Below are 19,352 nucleotides of genomic sequence, written 5' to 3' on the forward strand. Positions count from 1 at the left end.
GTGACATGGTTCATGTCACTGCTTTCTGGTGCTGTTTGCATCTGACTAAACCTTTTTAGAAAGTTTCTTTCAAAGTAGTTTAAAATAATCAACTTTTTTTGTTTGTTTTAAATGGAAATGAGTCATTCTATTTTGCAGTTGTGTATCTTTAGTCCTGTTCTGATCAGCAGAAAAAGACTAACGTCTGGGAGAAATGTAATTTCTGCAGAGTTTGTTGCACTCAGGACTGCAAGAAGCAGCACAACTCTAAAATAAGCTTAAAAAACATCTTATAACCATGTCTCACATGGAGGCATTGAAACTGACAGGAGCACAAACCCGTAGGTAAAAAGAGATGCAACAGATCCATTTCACCTTGCACAGCGGTTGGCAGATCACACTTTCAGTCTTACTGTGAAGGACTGACTGCTGTTGTCCCATCAGAAACAACAAACAATATTTTCTCAAAATGTTATGTTTATCAGGTTTTATCCCATTTTTTTTCACTTTTCAGGGATTACTACTTTTAGCTGTAGCATGCAAAGTGGTATTTAATTTCAAGTAACTATGTTGATTCTGAAAATGAAGCTTTGTGGTTGCATGTTTTAAAAGTGCTGGTTTAAATCGATACTGCAAGTGGAGTTCAAGACTTTTCAGAATATCCAAAGGACAGAGTGTAATACATACACACCTCTACAATCCCAACCATGAGTAACAGATGTAACACACATTTCAAAATGTGAAATTTGAAGTTCATATTGGCTTTTGTGAGTTTACTGTATTAAATCAGAAACTATTGTACCACGGCTACAACTGATAAGATCCATATTTAAAGCTAATGCAGGTGAACCGGACAGAGGACAGTGGAGTTCATGGTGCCTATTTTTCATTGCATTAAAGCTGTTATAAAAGGAGATGTGATGGAACTCGATGCTAGAAGGGGATTGAATCAAAACCAACACATATGCAGACAGAATGTTATCAAGTTGCTTTCTATCAGAATCTATTCATGTGTGTGTTATCAGTTGCACAAAGCAGAGCTATTTTATTGTATCCAATTATTTCTGGGTTCATAACCTTCAGAAATCACCCCAAAATATCATTATGACAGTCTTTTCAGAGCAGTATGAAACATTGTTATATGTATTCTGGTTTTGAATATACAAGCTACAGTGGCCTAAGCATGCCCACTGTGATCACACTCGCAGCAGGCGCACATTTTTCTCTTAATTTCTTTGGATACCGTCTGACCACATACATATCTACACATACACTGACACACTTGGACTCCCTGCTGAGGAGGGTTGATTAGTGTGGACTCCCTGCTGACATGAAAGCGAGGGTCGTCAAGTGCATTCTGGGAAGAAATAAACAAGGGAAATGTGTGTCTTGGAAGCACTGACGACTCACACAGATCCTGCCAAGCACAAAGTAAAAGAGCTACCAAAAGATAGCAGATGCTCTCACACATATGGTTCAAATTTATTGACATAGGCAGTATGTCAAGCCATGTGTATTGATTGGCAGGCAGACCTCTTTACTAAGGGTGATTTGCAGATGACCGTACCTTGAACTTTTGGTGCAGTGTCCTCAATATTGATATATTACAATCAGATGAGCACTCAACTGAATACAATTGAAAGAATAAAATTGTAACATCCTCAAGGGACAGAGGAGATGGGTACAAAGATACTTGGGGAGAAAAAAAAGAGACAAAGTTAAATGCAGAAGAAAGAAAGACAAAGGTGCAAAAATGCAGGCAAGGATGGAAGAATGGATCTGACTTAGTGTCACTAAAGGTGATATATAGAGAAGAGGGTGAGGAGAGTGAGTGGGCTTCTCTTTCAGCTCCACTAGTAATACCCCTTGCTAAAACATCACTCATATTTAATGGACAGCTGCAACGGAAAAGAGAACAAGGAGAGCACATACCTTGTATTCATCCAGCACACATGCACACCACTCTGATGCACACAGAGATCGACACCCATTAAAGACAAAGAGGCCCCGAGACTGCAAGGTGCCTGTAGAAGGATATGGGATTGAAAAGGGGGAAGAGGACCTGAGGGGAAAATGTGTGCAACTGTATCTGTAAGTGAAGTGGTAGTATTGGATTCACAATGTCCAGACAAACAAAAATGCCTTTAACGTAGAGAAAAATGAATGTTGTATAAAGAAGATGTTGAGAAAGATACAAACATAACCAAAACAACTTTTTTTTTTCTCACTTTGACTATCCATGCGCTAAGTCTATAATGATCCATACAATTTTGGTCTGACAGCAATCCTGATACATCTTTTGCATTAACTAGTAATTTGAAATGACATTACTTTCTTTCTGAAATATTTAACAACCCATCTCCCCAAGAAAAAGATAAGACCTTTGTGTTTTCTAAAGACATCTTTGTCACTGTCTCTCGAACTCACCAGGCTCAAGCCTCAATGATGGCCAATGGCATGCTATACGCCTGGTCGCCAAAGAGAACTTTGCAATGTTGACAGTGGATGGTGAAGAAGTGTCTGCCGTGCGTTCCACCTCACCTCTCAGCATCACCACAGGAGGAACATATCACCTTGGAGGTAAGGGTGACCCAAACAGGCACGGTTGACATGCACAGTGCACCGTTTTCTTCCAGGCCACATTCACTGCCACATTACCCCACAGCAGCTGACAGGAATGCACCCAAGAATCAGACATTGGAAAAGTAAGGACTGAAATCGCACTTTTATTTGCTTTTTTTTTTTTAGGTTTTCAACCTCCAAAAAGTAGCTTCCAAGCATGTTTTATTTTAAGCAAGTATTTTTAAATTGTAGATTAAAGATTAAGTTTGGTCAAAATAAACAAAATGAGCAAACAATTTTAAGAACAAACATTTATGTGAATATTTGTGTATTTGCTCTTTTTTCTAGTGAGTCTTCACTATAAATTAGCATTGTACTTGCAAAGTATTCATTCCTGCTTAGTTTTGCTCACATTTAACCACATTGCATATCTTGTTGTTATTTCATGTGATAACCAACACGTTGCATTTGAAAAGGTGGATTTTTGGTTTGATCTGGGAGCATATTCTACAATTTGGTGTGTCGCAAACTGAAAATGGGACCTCCACGACTTCATTAAAGAATTGATTTCTTCTTGCTCTTCGTCCATAAAGGCTAAATTTTTGGAGGAAACAAATAGATGTTTTATCAACACACTGTTTATTTGAGATTTGGATCTTTGAAGCTCCTCCAAAGTTTCCATAAAGCTCTTTGCTTTTTCCATGACTGATGCCCAGTCTGTCAAGTTAAGTGGGCAACCAGGTTTTGATTAATCTTTTTTTTTTTTTTTTTTTTCAGGTTAATCAGGCTTGAACATTGCTCTGTGAGATATTGAAAGCTAGGAATCTTGTTTTATGGTCTACTCTTGCTTTAAATGTCTCTAAAACTTCCCCATCTGTTGTGTTCCTTTACCTTTAAGGTGTTTTTTGTTCACTGATGTTCCTTCAAATTTATTTTCATGCAGTAATTTTTGTATTGATTATTCATATCACAGCCCACAAAATGTAGGTTTGTATTTGGAGTGTTACTGTGTGTGTGTGAGGCCAGGGGAGGTGAATTATTTTGAAAGGTACTCTATTTCTTATCTCATAAAATCCCCTCTGTCTAAGGCAGGTCTGCCACTAAGTACAGTACTTAAATGTAGTCTATATATTTTCGGCTTTGTTGACCTTTTGCTACTACTGGATGTCTTCTCCTGTGAAAACAGCCCAGAAACTACAAACTTGCCACAGATCAAGCCAGAGCTAGAATGGGCAGCATCTTTAATCTGTATGAATTAGAAGCATGCCAGGTTAATGACGCCAGACACTGTTATCTGTCTGTGTGTGCAAAGAGGCTCTGTATGAAATTACAGTAACTGAGAGAGAAAGTGTGGCTCTGATTGCCCCATCATGCCTTAGTCTCTTCTCCCTGGCACAATTCCATCTCCTCAATCAAGAAAAACCTTTTCCTCAGACTAGTCAATAAGCACTTTACACACACACACACACACACCAGCACCCACGCACGCACACACACACCCCTACACATACACACCAGCACCCACACACACACAGACACACATCAAGGTTCTTTTACATTGTTGTCTGATTCAATTTTTTGCTAAAGTTTGGTGAATGCATCAAATCCATGTTAGTTTTTTTTAGATCTTTTTTTTTAATGTGCAGCTTTCTTTGTCTGAATGTAGCTCTAGTTTTAGCTTTTTCACTAGTTCTTTTAATCAAGAGTTGATTCACTGGCTTTCATTTAAATTCTTATAAGTTCTTCATGATTATACTTCAATCTAGTTTTTCTTTTTACTCCATGTCTGTCTTCTCTTTTCTTTCCGCTCCCATTTTCTTCTTATCTCCTGTCTCTATTTTGATTGAATTGGTGATTGATTGATTTTAGTAAGCAGAGCTGTGAATCAATAGAGGCTCAGAGGAGAGGATCCCTGTAATGTCTTAACTCCTTGAAGAGAGGATACCAGAAAGATGGATAAAAGAAGACTGGAACTGCAAAGACAAATGTAGAAATGGCAAATAAGAGAATCGACCTGAAGAGATTAAAACATTTCCATGGAAAACACAAGTTAACAAGTTAGACCAAATGAAGACGAGAGGATAAGCAACATGATCCTTATTTGCCTGATTGATGTATACATTATAAGACTTATGTGTATATCTTAACTTGGATACAATAAAAACAAGAGTCTGACAACGCTTTATGAAATCAATATGTAATATATTTCAGAAAAAAAACATCCATTTATACATGTAATGCATCACTACAATTCAGAAAAAAATAAATATTTCTTTTTGTACTTTTCCCCACTGGCTGGGGTAATATGAAGGCGGAAATAGCAGCAGCTGGGACTTGGGCTCTACTTGTTAATTTTACATGACATAATGAATGCTGAAGAGCTGGGAGCCCAGTGGTAAACACGAGTTTGAATGCTGCAGGGGATACAAAACTGTTGACTATTACTACAAAGTAATTGTTAGGACACCAGTTTTCAGACATGGAAGGGAATTTGTGGAAAACACTTGTGGAAATGATGAATCCCAAAAAAAAAGAAAAAAACTAAAAACAATAAAAGATTTACTGCTTTCCAAACCCATTCACATCAAGCAGCACTTTTTTTATTTTTTATTTTGTTGATGTTTTAAATCATGTTTTTGCAGGTGGTTACTTAGGAGAACTTTCTGAGATACTCCTTAGTTGCAAAAAAAAATAAAAAATTATATATATAATTATTATGTACTTCGACATTATACTCTGTGTACTGATCAGTACTCTTAAACGCTCCCAATTCCCTTACGGCAACTTCACAAATAATAGCATGAATAATTTAAAGCACTGTCTGTGTAGGCTAATGTGCACAATTTTTTTTTTTCTTTTTGCCTTTTAACTTGTCTGAACAGAATGTGTGGGTGTTTGACCAAAAGCCATGAAAGTCCATAGCACACAGTTGAACATGTATTTAGACCTCAGAGAGAAAATCTGGAGCATTTATTTAAAAAGCTTCAAACCATCAGAGGCCAATTTTTGTCCTCGAACAGAGGAAACAGAATAATATATTGAGTGTACAAAAGATAGCTTAGCCTTTAGCTTGCCCTCAATTATTCTTTCCGATCACTCAACTTGATGAGTCAAACAGGCCAGACAAATTAAGCTGTCCTAAAGCTCTCAAAAGGTCTTTCATCAGCACTTCCTGGAAGGGAGACATTACATTCACTGTGCGACAATTAGCAGAGACCCCTTTGTGTCATGAAGAGTCTATGTTCTTTTCTATACATGACAAGACCTGAGATAATTGCTCTCAGTAATTTATGTAGGTTCAGTCATCCATGTAACCATCTGCTTCAAATCACAAGGATTTAAGGCGTTCATTTGCTTTCAGTGGAACCTCTTATGTTGAGAGAAAAACCCAGCAGGAGCAACAACACTCACATTTTGAGTCATTTTAAAACTCTCTGTACTTATTGTCCAACCACAGTGCTAAATTACAGCTTGATTAGCGTTGGCTCAAAATCCTTTGCACCTGGTCCTGTTCTATTTATATCTATGTGAGGTTTCCTGGATTTTGGAATTGATTAAATATATGCTGCAACTAAGCCTTTTAGTGACAGCATATAATGTTAAGTTTTTAAACCCTTCATTTTTGTTGCAGGTTGTTTGTTTTATTTTAAAGTGGTCACTGTATTTAATTCCTGTAAGTCTAAAATCTCTGTCATCTGCACTGCCCCAAGTACAAAGAAAATTTATATATATGCTTTGGGGACTAATATGCTTTTTGACTATAGAATAACATTTCAGATGTACTTAAACAATAGTGAGATGTTTTTTTTAAACATGCACTTATTAAACTTAATACACAAATGCATTTACTAATGCAGATGTATTTATTCAATACAAGGATTGTATTTTATAAGGAAATATTTTACTGTTGAATGTATTTACAATTCTATAAACATAGACTGTGCTTTTTCTGTGAAATAAGTACAGACTGTAACTAATTTACAGTCTAATCTATTTATATTAGTTTATAGTTTATATTAATTGGGATGAACTATGTTATGTAATGTGGAAATGAACAAAATTTGGCATTACTGGGCATGCCAACAACCATTGGATGATTTTGGTATAATCCTATATACATCTTGCGTATGCAAACATGTGGGCACTGTGGTGGTTTGAGGCAAATTTGTGACAATGTTCTATAAAGTGTTGACTAGTGACAACGAAACAACATGAAAAACAATAAGATGCTGGTGACTTGTTCTGCTTTTGATGTGCTGCTCCAGTAATTGAAATTAAATTATTGTATTTTTATCAATGTTTTTGGCCCAATGTGAAATTAACATCTTAACCACAATACCTGCAGTCCAACAGCAGATGATATTTATAAGACTCTGTTGTTTCATGCCTCACTATGTTTTTTTTTTTTGGTTTATTACTCATGTTGCCCCTCCAGGCATAATGAAGACATTTAGTTAAACTAGCTAGATTAGTTCTCAACACATCGAGTGCATTGGGTGAGACTGTTTGTACTCCAGTCTCACCCTTAGCATTCATACACTGATGGGTTACAGCAAAAAAATTACAAAACCTCATTTCTGTGTCAAGAAAACGATGGCATTACTGGACTCTTAGAATTTGTTTTTATAACTTTCCCTATAAATATAATAAAAATGATATAAAGCCTATAGCCTGCACCTCATACTTTTTTCTCTTTATTTTTGAGCTTCTTTTTTTTTTTTGATTTCATGGCAAATACATTTTATATTTAAGCATCCGCCTATAAAACTCTTTTTGTCACACAGCCACTAGGTGATGTAAATTTTGAGGGGTTTTTTTCCCCATCCCGTCAGTATTTATAATAAAGAGACCTAGCGGTTGCTGGGTATTTACTAGTGCGGCGATGCCAGCCAAACTGCAAAGATAATTAGCATTTGGGATGCTAGCAGCCTGGACTAAGCAAAATAAAGTTATAGCCTTGGTGTGAGGACAGTGTGGCCAGTCTTGTTTCATATTTTCTGATGAACAATTATAGATAAGCCATCCCTGGTGTTATCTGGGTCCAGAAAGAAGACAGTAATGTTGCCACCATGATAATAAATCACCATGATCTTATTGTGAAAGTAGAGGAAATCCCACACTCCAAATACACTATGGAAATGTTTGAATCACCTCAGAAGACCTATTTCAAGAATCTGCATTCTAGATAATTTTAAATGTGTTTTTGCTGTTAAACCAAGTGTGAAGGAGTGTTAGGAAAACAAAAGTTATTTGAGCAAATGTGACATTCTTTCTGGCATGTTGCTCTTATTATTTTAGCTTTTTTTTATTTGTTTTGATATAGCTTTCGACATTCACTTGTGGTGTTTGGGCTGAACACAAAATGTATTAATAAAAAAAAGAAAAAATGGTAAGCTTAATCATGGTACAGAAAGCAGGAATGCTACATTTAAAGCTAATTTTTGTCAACAGCAATGAGTATTGTACCACTTATATTTGCCTAGGTTATTCACAGTATTGTCTCTTTTTTTCCCCTTAAATGCTCATCTGATAGATGAAACCTAAATTACCCAAGATCATTCAGAACTTATTTGACTCATATGGTGAGAGATTTTTATTCCACAGCTTAGAAAACGCCTGAAACAGGGAATTTTACTTGACCTTTACAGTGTGATTTAATGAATTTAGTAAGCTTCAGTGCACTTGGGAGATAAACAAATAGAGGACAAGGAAATGTGTTTTCACTGTTGAGATAGTTTTAGTACATATATGCAAAGAAATTAAGTGACACAAGACATCCACAAATGTATTTTTTTGAAGAGGCAGGATAGACAGACCCTGTAACAAGCTCTTTCTTCTGCTTGAACATGGATACACCAATCAGAATTGTCAATTATAAGACGCGAAGAACATTCAATCCATAGGACTAAATGACTAATGATGACATCACATTTCGGCTCACTTTACTTTTACCAATTTTAATGATTAAATACTTTTGATTTATTTATCTTAAGCTGTTACTATCTTTTTATTACTCATATTTTAATCATTTTCTGATCTTTTAAAGTACCATCCTAGGAAACTAATTTGAAAATTGGCATTTTTATCCCTTTGGTTGTAATTTGCTACAAATTACAACCAAACCTTTTACTGTTTGAATATAAATTTGATTTCTGCACTAATCCCACATGTTGCAATGACCTCCCCATCATTTTGGGATGAATTAGACATGATGAGGCTCTGCCATAATTATCAGAGTGAGAATCTTTGAATGCTTAATTGGTGTGAAATGAAATTTCATGCAATGATTTTGAAATGTCACAATGTTTCTTGTCTTGGAGAAATCTGCCTGCTTGGTCCTGACACCATCACTAACTGTATGAAGCTATCTGTATTTGCTCATGGATATTTCAAATAAATTTTTTAAATGTTTTAGATTTTACCTAAAAAAGAAGTTTGCCCTCGAAAATAAATGTTTACCTGACACTTAATATTTTGGGCAGTAATGTTTTGTCTCTTCCAAATCTTCCTTGAAAAATGTAAACAAATTTTCTCATCAGAGCATTTAGGCAAATTTCCAATTTGCATCTTCTGAAATAGTGTCTTTGAATTAGTTGCAGCCTTGGCTGTGGCCTGGAAAATAAGAGCTGTTGTTCTTCCAGTGTGTATTGTAAAATAAGCTCTCTGGGCATCACAGGAAGTCTGTGAAAGAGTGCCAGGACGACTGTAGGGGATTACTGCTGTTGTTCCAGATACTGAACGGTGTTCTTGTCTGCGCGTGCTACAAATTAAAACCATAGAATGACACAAATTTGAGAATGAGATTAATATTATAATCAGCTTAGTTAGAAATTGTTTGTAGCTTTATGTATCTAACAGTCAGTGTGTTTAAACGTAAGACCAAATGTATTTAAGGATCCTCCTTGAGTGGGACTGTTTAATTGATCGAGATATTTTGGCACTGAAATATCGTAAAGGTAACAGTAGCGTTAAGTTGCAGATTCAGGTTTTCTGTTTATATTTGATGTAAAATATTCAAAATATGTTGTAACCTTTGTAAACTGGAGAAACATTCATGTGGTGGCTTAGATGGAGCATCAAAGCAACAAATCCATCTCGTCTTTGTTCCTTTTAACAATGCATATCCATCCACCCACAGGTTTGTGCATTACATCTTCCATTCTTCCACATACTCAGGAATGTATCCTTTGTATTCACAGGGTATCTACAGGACTAAAAGTGCTGCCAACCAGCTGCTCTGTTCCATATCTTCACCCCTTTCTCTCTCGTTATCTTTCCCTCTCTTTTCTCTCTCTAACTTTCCACATGTCCTCTCTCTTTTTCTCCAACTGCCTGTCTCTCACTCCTCAGAAATGACAGCAGGCAGGTGTGGCAAAAGAACAAACAGATGGCAAGAACGACAGAAGGAACTTTTTAGTCATGAAATGAAATAAAAGATGTAAAGAGAGCCAAATCTGGCAGAAACATGCACACAGTTATAAACCATTTACTGTTTTTTAGTAAGCCACATGAACTTGAATAACGACTGCAAGCACACGCGCATAGTGCACATATGCCTCTAACTGTAAGCCTTTGTGATGCTTTGGCCTTGAGGCTGATGGCCAAGCTGGGGTGTATGACAGCTTATAACATCACTATGATGGAGATGTCATTGAGCTTCTGTGTTTTATGACTTTCCTCTGTGCTTGTAGCAGAGATTTAGTTTTAGGTTCTCATGTCAAATTTAACACTCTGCCTTTGCTCTGCAGAGGCACTTCATTATTCCATGGAAAAGTGTACTCAGATGTGTTGGAGTAACGCTGGATATGATGTTTCAATTTTTGTATGTGTGTGTGTGTGTGATCACAGCACACATAAAAAGGATAAGCATAGAGATTTGTCCTACACTTGTTCCCGATTCAGTCAAGGCCCAGTGGTTCTTCTGGATGGGCCATTGACTCCTGCTAGACCTTGTCTGTAATGTTTAAAGACAAAATCCTGATAAAGCCTCATGGTTGTAAAAATAAATGACATTAACTGGCCACTGACCTGGTCTGTTGTTTCTTCTCAAGGCTTATATTCTTGGTGTGTTTAATGTCTACCTCTGCTGAAGGTTTGAAGTGGTTGATCAAAAAAACTGTTCTTCCCACAATCTTCCAGCTTTGTTCAAAGCTGCCAGTCACTTTGATTGTGTTTCCGTTCCTACTTGCATGCTTCAGTTTTTTATTTTTTATTTTTTTGTTTTGTTTTTTTTCATACAACACTTTCCTTGTTTGGCAGCAATTAAAATATTTCTACCGTATTGTCTTATATGGTGATGTTGCTTTTTTCCAGGGTACTTTTTGCGAACACTGCTGCCACCTTCTCAGCGATCCTTTCAGGGATGCATGCAGGCGATCCTGATAGACGACCAACCTGCTGATTTGCATGCAGTGGAGAAAGGCACCATGGGAGCATTTGAGAATATCAGCTTGGACATGTGTGCAATCATAGACAGGTAGGAACAATCACCGCTGCCTGCACAAACACAAGCACCCACACACGCACCATACAGTTCATGAAAGATAAAATGGACAAATAAGAAAGAGCACTAATACAGAAGTGTCATAAATCAGGAGTTTGGGAAGAAAGTCACAAAGCAAACAATACCGTTTATGTAAAACCTTTGAATTTGATCTCGAGACAAATTAATCAGAGCTTTCTTTGTTGTCAGTGCAACATCAAATGAATCATGTCTATATGCGGCTCATTTAAATGCACTTGTCACACTGATAAATGGATATAATTTAAAGGGTGGCTAGATGGTGTAGGGGAATGTGAGCAAATTCCATCTGCTTTCATTTTAAAACTATACCACATATTTCACCCTTTGGAAAAAGGTTGTGCGATCTTAATCAAGCATAAAAAATGAGCCACATAGTTCTCCATCTAATTGGGTGAGTGTAACTTGGCATCGGATATTTTATATGCCATTTCTCAATGTTCTCAACAACATCTAGCAAGTTATTGATATTTCAGTTTGATTCAGTTATTTATCTATCGAGAATACTGCCGTTTGCCAGAAAGGTTAGAACAGGTAATTTTAATAATAGATCCTTCATCTTTAGTTTTCTGAAAATATATAGTGCCTCTTGCGAATTTCTTGTGTTTATACGGATCAAAAACAAAAATCTTTCTGAAGCAGTCTAAACATTCTGGTTTAAATTCCTTCTAAACCAGATCGTAACATAGTTGGCCACAACAAATGGCATTAAGCTTTTGTGGCATCTAGCAATGAGGTTTTGAAAAGGAATCTTGGCTCATTCATTTGTACATTCCTCGTATGAAAGGGTTTTTGAGAATAAACTTCCTGTATACAATCAAATCCCAACAAATCCTTGTAGTTGTTGTCCAGATTTTGACTGAACTACTCTAAAACATTCAAACATTCAAATAGTGATTATATTATGATCAACATAATCTGATTGATGATATTTTTAATCAATCAGAATTGGACTTGCAGGATCATTGTGCTACTGAAAACAAATACCAGTGCAGTTGACTGTAAGGTCATGAACTGATTGTCCAACATACTCCTCCAGGATATTCGAGTAAATAACAGAATTCCTCAGCAGAGGAAGACAAATTGTTCAGATCCTGGCACAGCGAAGTAGATGTATTCACCCGGCTGCAAGATATTGTGTTGGCTTTATGCCAAATTTACACAAAAATGTATATGTTACAGTCATCATTCCACAAAAAAAAAAAAAAATACTCAAAATTGAGGTTAGCCTCAGCTTGTTGTGGTTTATTTTGTGTCCTGCTGAATAGTCAATGTTCCCTTACAGTAATTTTGGTAGGCTGGCCATGTCTTTTTCAAGTTTTATAACCTAACATGCATTGGTCAAAAGAAATGTGTTCATGTAAAAAAAAAAAAAAAAAAAAAAATAGCAAGTTAACACTTGGTGTGACCACCTGCTATTGAACGTCACTGTTTCCAATTATGTGTAGAAAATAACTGCATTTATTTTTGGTTCAAGTAGCTGTGCTGTTATGTTGCTACTTGTTGCTTTAAACAGACTGACTTATTTTTTTTATCTTATAATAGCCAAGTTTCTATCATTATAACTTGCTTTATTGCCAACCTCTATCACTTCAAAAGTTGTGTATCAGCAGTGCACTACTTCAGGTGGGCCTTGTTATGCCACAGAAGATGAATGGACGCAGTGTTACCATCTAACTAATCAGAATGTCTTTGAAGGCAGTTCAATGGGCCTGTCTGACCTCCTTTTGATCAATGCCGTTCCACTGTGCGTTTCTGTTTAGACTGAGAAATAAAAAAACACACACAGAACAGTCAAATTCTGAATCCCGCAGACACACAGCAATGCACACGCAATTTTCCACAATATCAATGTTAGTCTAAAAGGGTGATGCTGCAACACAAGCAGTAGGACAAAAAACTGAACACAAATCCTACATCAGCTTCAATCTCCCCATAGATTTTTTTCCTCTCACACAAAGCCCAGAGTAGTTAGTATGGTTCAGTGCTCCCAGCCCGCTAAGAATAATGTCTTTTGAAATTGTCAGGACTTGTCAATTGCAACCCATTGTGCAAGCACAATGACATTTTATCTCAGCGTCCTTGCCTGCTGAAGCTGTACTGAGTTTTGTAAAGCAGGAGCACTGTTGTTGTTTTGTGCAGCTTAGAAGCTCTTAAAGGTTTATTGTTGTTTATAGCCATGAGAAAAAAAAAATCAAACTTGTATTTCAGCTTCATCATTACAGGCGGTATCTCTACAGTTGGCATCTTGTTTAGCCATAAAGACAGAATACCTGTGCTCTTAAACTGCCTGATTTCCAACTTGGCCACGAACGTGGCATTTTCAGAGGAACCCTGCTGCTCATTGAGTCAGTGTTTGTGTTGCTTCAGCTGGCTTTCATCTTACTGTCATTGCTTTGATTCATTTAAAAAAATTAAGCCCTAGCTACATATCTTGTGTGTGTGGGAATGCTTGCATTCCCACGCAAATATTCATGTTCCTATAGGTCTCTCTGTATGTGTGTATATATTCACAGTTCACCAATTGAAACACATTATATGTAATATGAAATACAAAGATGTTTTCGAGACATTATTTGTGTTAGGATTGCCTTATTACATTTAATAAAGAAATATGTGTTTAATAAAAGCTAGAAAGGTGCTTCTAATCTGATAAATGAGCCTCATTAGAGCACATTTTTCGTTTATAATTTATTTAATATGATGTCTATTAATATGTGCATTTCTGTACATACAGCCTCATTAATCAGTTTTGGAGTTCAGTCTTTCAGCTTATGTGTCTCATGTTTAAACAAGTTTTTTCACTCTTTGAAGCATTTGATACTTTGATGTGGTTGAATCAGAAAAAGAAAAAAAACCTTTTGTGAAAACTTCCATGCAGGAGAAAATGAAGGTTCTTTTTTATTAATTTGCAATAATTAGTTGATTCTCACCTAAATACTGGCGAATGTTGTTACCTGTCCTTATAAACTAATTGTTTAAAAAAAAATCAATGAATCAAATTTATTTAGCACATTTCAGCAACAAGGCAGTTGAAGTATTACATCATAAGAACACAAAAACACAAAGTCATAGAACAAACAGTCAACAATTGAAACATTACATTTTTAATCAAAACACTGGTTAGTGTTTCATTTATTATGGTTCAAAAGCAACTCTAAACAGCTTAGTCGTTGGTCTAGATTTGATGGAAATCAGTGTTTTGGCTGTTTTACAATTTTCTGTAAGTTTGTTCCAGATTTGTGGCAGATAGAAGCTGAATGTTATTTTTCCACATTTGGTTCTGGGTCTGGAAGGTTGATACAACAACAACAAATCTTTAATGTATTGTGGTGGTGAGCTGCTGAGTGATTTATGAGCTAACAGAAGTATTTTAAAGTCTATTCTCTGAGCTACAGTGGGCCAGTGAAAGGATTTTAGAAATGGGTTCTGGTTTACTTTTATTCCCTTAGACAAGTCTTGTTTGTAAGTTGAGAGATCCCATATAGGAATCTCTATATGTTTGGGGAAGCAGATACTTCCCCAAACATGAGGAAGTATCTGCTCTAGTCAGATAAAACCAAAATTGAACTCTTTTGTCTAAATAACAAAATGGTGGGAGATTAAAAACTAAATTCACTTAACTCTGAACACACCATTACCACTGAAATATGTTGGTGGTTACAGTATTTTCTGTTTCATCCCCTTCTCTCCCTATCCCATCATGTTGGGGGATGGCATTTCTTCGCCATTAACAGGAAGACTAGTCAGAGGGTATTACGGTAGTTGATTGAACTAAATGCAGCACTCCTGGAAGAAAACTTGTTGAAGAAAAGGAAATGTATGAGAACATATCACATTCATTGGTTAGAATGACCCAGTCCAGACACAAATCCAGTTGAGAACTTGTAAATTGATGTACAGATGCTCGTCATCCAATTCAACTGAGCTTGAGTAACATTTTTTCAGAAATTTAATGATAAAGTTCAAGAACTGTTAAATATTTTTGCAGGCCCTGTTTCTATTGTTGATTTAAAAAAGTATAGGTCAGTGAATTACTAAAACCAAAATACCCTTTCAATTTAAGCCTCGTGTTGATCCAGATTGGATTTACACAGGAATCTTCAGTTCTTCCATAATTGTGGACTCACAGTTTCACAATAATAAAATGTACAAATCCCCTTTACAGAAAATTGTATGTTTTAAAAACAATGTTTTCCATAAAGTGCTTGTGCAACTACATAAATGTTTTGACATTCATAAATAATTATTGACTTCAGAATTATGTAGTATGCACCATGTTAGATTTAATAACCGTATAGCTTGTTCACATGCACTCAACCACTCGTATCACTGTTTCAAAGTAAATTGTGGATTTACTAAATGTGTTTCTGATTTGTATAGCCATGTAAATATTGGCCTGCAAATATTTATGAGCTCTGTCCACATCTCTGCAGGTGTATGCCAAACCACTGTGAACATGGAGGCAGGTGTAAACAGACATGGGACAGTTTTAGTTGTAACTGCGATGGAACTGGATACAGTGGAGCAACCTGCCACACATGTAAGTAATGTAAAGCTACACCTCTGTGTCTGTGTCGTTTTGTCTTTCTCCATGCATTTGACTTTTTTTTTTCCTTCCATTTGCATTTGAGTGATTAAGCTGTCTCCCAGTTCTCACCACACGGAGACTGATGAACTTTTGAAGTGTTTCGATGCCAAGCTTGTCCAACTGCACTGTGTTTTGTTCTCATCAGAGAAAAACGAATCCGACTCTCAAAGCCGCAGCACACAAAGCAAGCAGAATCAGAAAGAGCATTTCAGAAGCTTTAAATTTTGAAAATGTCACTCTTCCTCCCATAAGCCACAGATGTTGTTCTCTTCTAAAGGGCACGAGAGAAAAGTTGAGCATCCATTTGAGCTAAAACAAGAGATAATACAAAGTCTCAGAAGGTTGAACAGGGAAATAAAGTGGAAAATTTATTCTTCTGAATGTTAGATTGTTCCCAGACTGATGAGTTGGAATCAAATCAGATAGCACATTATCAAAAGATAATTGAAAAAAACTGAAGTGCATTAAAAAGATGAATGTTGGCAAGCATTTTAGTCCTTGTACGTTTTGGTTGTTCAGCAGCTGTAAATTTCAATTTATTGCATTCAGTGTGTCTTTTTCATGATATAAAAATTAAAGCTGTATGATGCAAACTACAATCTAAATTTGGCTCATGTTCAAATTATCATTAAAGAAAGGCTTCTATTTTGTAATATATACCTTGTATACATTACACAATGCAGTATTTCAAGTAAAAGCCAGAAGCAAAGGAAACTAGAATGTTTGCATGAAACTATAAAGTTGTAGGTTACATGTTTTGGTGCAGCCAATATGAAGGCAGGCAGAAAGAATTAGTAATTCTCTTCCTTTCCCTCAAAGCAACCACTTGGGCACAGGACTCCAAATATTTGCCTCGATGCAGCTGGTTATTGGTTGAGATCATTGTAGGTGTTTCATTTTACTGTGAAACAGCACATTGCTTTGGAATGTCACTGCAGTCCTTGAGCAAGAAAGAGTTATACCCAAGAAGAGCAGCAGAGCTCCAAAGTGTTCAACACTCAGTTTCTGGAAATGGCAGCAGGTCTCAGATTTCATCCAACTAGGTTTTTTGTCATTGGTTAATCTTTAGTCCAGTTATGAAGGACTTAAATTAATAGAAAAAAACTTGCTGACGTTTTTTTGGGAAGACTTAAATTGGGTATTATTTCAAATCCATTTGTACAAATAGCAATAGATATTTTGTGATTTACCTTACATTGCTGGCATCAGATAGATTTTAAGTGGTGGCTATGATCTGTGATGGTCCATGTTAAAGATGTTTTTTTTTCTTTTTAGTTTTGAGTTATATGTTTCATGTTACATAACAAAAATAAAAATGTTGTTTAGATTAAAATGAATGACAAATATCTAAAATAGCAGAATGCATTGGATTGAACTCTGGTCACGAGATGTAAAACATTCTGGTTTTGATTGAACACATAGATATTGTATTTGTTCTAAATTGTTTATTGCCAAGAACCGCAGTTTAAGCTGTTTGTGCTCCTTTACAGACTTTGTCCCATCCGATCACCCTTTATTTTAACTATTTTTGTACCTGAGCAAAGATAACTTTCATTATTTTGTGTCTTCAATTCTCTTTCCAGCCTTTGAGCAATAACTTTCAACTACAGTAGAAACTTCAAATAGTTTTTTGACCCTTTTGAGATAGCTCAGTGGGATAACATCTGGACTTCCAAACAGGCTTCCAAACAAGAAACTACTTCTCTAAATCCCTAGGAAAAAAAGTGAAATATTGTAGACAAAAACATCAATACTCCAGTAGTCAAAAACCAAAATAAATAAGCAGAAAGGAATGAAAGAAATGGCAGGCTGTCCACATGAGAAGACCCAATAAGAAACACATCCCAGGCTAACAGAAGGCAACCACTTAAAAAAAAAGTCCTTGTTATGCTTCTGAGCAGTCAATATGAATCAAAAAAGTTTCACTCTTAAAATGATTTATTTTTTTTCTCTCTCTGCGCTACCATAGCTTTTCTCAGTGAAGATCAACACAACTTGCATCGCTATGTGGTCAGCTGTCTTGTTAGTAAGTGGAACAAGACACCAGTTCTTGATGGGCATTGAAGAGAAATGATAGAGGAGCAGCAACATAAATTACAGAACACCAAGAGGAGAGAATAAAGACCCAAGTTTATTCTCCTTTAGACACATCAATTCGTCTTTCAACCAATATAGAACTAAAATAAATTGACACATTGCAAGTTTTAATGATAGGAGAGCAATAATTGATGCCAACAAAAGAAATTTGTTGACTTTCCATTCAAACTGGAATTATTAAATCTTTATATTTATTAGGGTTAAAAAAACAATAAAATAATAATTAAAAAAAAACAACTCCCTCTTTTAAGTTGATGTCAGCAACCGTGACACTTTGAGATATTGTTACAAAACGACCAAAGTCGTATCACAACATAACTTAATGAATTGCTTAAGTTCAATGTTCAACATTAAGCTTAACGTTGTGATAAATAATCTAAATGATGTGGGCTTTAATATGTGAAATAATCTCTTTCCACTTTTAGGGTTCATGTTTTCCATTTTTGTTTTTATGTGGCTGCAGCCATCCACGAGCCTTCATGTGAAGCTTACAAACATTTGGGTCGGTCATCTGACACCTACTGGATTGACCCTGATGGTAGCGGACCCCTTGGCCCCTTCAAAGTTAACTGCAACATGACAGGTGGGTATGGCATTGGCTTCAGCCGATTCCTTACATTTAAATGTGCTGTTTTCTGCTCCCAAATTTTTTCTAGTCACATTGACCCAAGAAGGAAGAAAACTCTGCAGTCCTTCTTGTTCTTAACCTCAAACAACGACAGGCTTAACCTGCCAAACCTGGGGTTTCCATGTCAACACACACACGCATGGATTCTGGCATTTAAGGAACATTAACCGCAGATGCTCATAAACATATGTACACCAACGCAGACACCACAAACACACATGAAACAAAGCTTTTGAGCAAGTCTTAGAGGACTCAAACAGCCTAAGCGACACTTTTGGCACACTGCCACCCGAATGCACACTTTCATGACCACATGCACACGCGACTGAATACAGAGATACTCTGGAACAGCAGAGCATGCAGGCAGAGCAAAGGCAAGACTTTTGATGAAATGTCACTGCACCCCACTGGTCGGCCCCTTAGTCACGCTGAACAGCACAACTCACACACACACCCCAGAAAAGTTTAAATGTTAAGAGTTTTTCTTTCTTGCACAAATTTGCACCTCTCAGAGACCTGAAACCTGTACTGGCACATTTCTTGAATGGCAGTGCAAGTGACCAAGTGACCTGGACAATTTTGGAGTGAGTGATCCAGACCCTAGCAGCATACAAGAATAACCACAGTCTCGAATATGATTGTGTTTTTGTTTTTAGTGCATTTAAATTCTTCAATCAGCATGTAACCAGATTAAATTTAATACATTTATCAAATTGATCATGTTCTCTGATTTATGATTCAATGTTGTGTTTTTGCTTGTGTGTACGAGAAGAAGACAAAGTGTGGACAACTGTTAGGAACAACCTGCCACCCAGAATATCAATCACTGGCTCGAGCAGAGAGAGACGAACTGTCCTCCAAGTCAACTACAGTTCCTCTATGGATCAGGTAATACACACAGACTCCTGTCTGTAGTCCCATAACGTTTTGGGTTGCCAATGGGAATACAGCTACACAATATATATTATAATACT

The 19,352-nt window shown here is 36.4% G+C and overlaps 1 protein-coding gene across 2 annotated transcripts in view; it reads left to right on the top strand.

The window, feature by feature from the left end:
- The window catches only part of cntnap2a (contactin associated protein 2a), a 266,864-nt gene that overhangs the window by 129,389 nt on the left and 118,123 nt on the right, over positions 1-19,352 (top strand). For both annotated transcript variants that reach the window (XM_055037488.1, XM_055037489.1), the window contains exons 10-14: positions 2,410-2,559; positions 10,855-11,017; positions 15,499-15,605; positions 18,214-18,333; positions 19,151-19,266. In XM_055037488.1, the coding sequence (XP_054893463.1) occupies positions 2,410-2,559; positions 10,855-11,017; positions 15,499-15,605; positions 18,214-18,333; positions 19,151-19,266 (656 nt within the window). The remainder of the gene's footprint in view (positions 1-2,409; positions 2,560-10,854; positions 11,018-15,498; positions 15,606-18,213; positions 18,334-19,150; positions 19,267-19,352) is intronic.

Source organism: Poeciliopsis prolifica, unplaced genomic scaffold (genome assembly GCF_027474105.1).
Source record: "Poeciliopsis prolifica strain line A6 unplaced genomic scaffold, Auburn_PproV2 SCAFFOLD012, whole genome shotgun sequence".
In the NCBI taxonomy this organism is placed as follows: domain Eukaryota; kingdom Metazoa; phylum Chordata; class Actinopteri; order Cyprinodontiformes; family Poeciliidae; genus Poeciliopsis; species Poeciliopsis prolifica.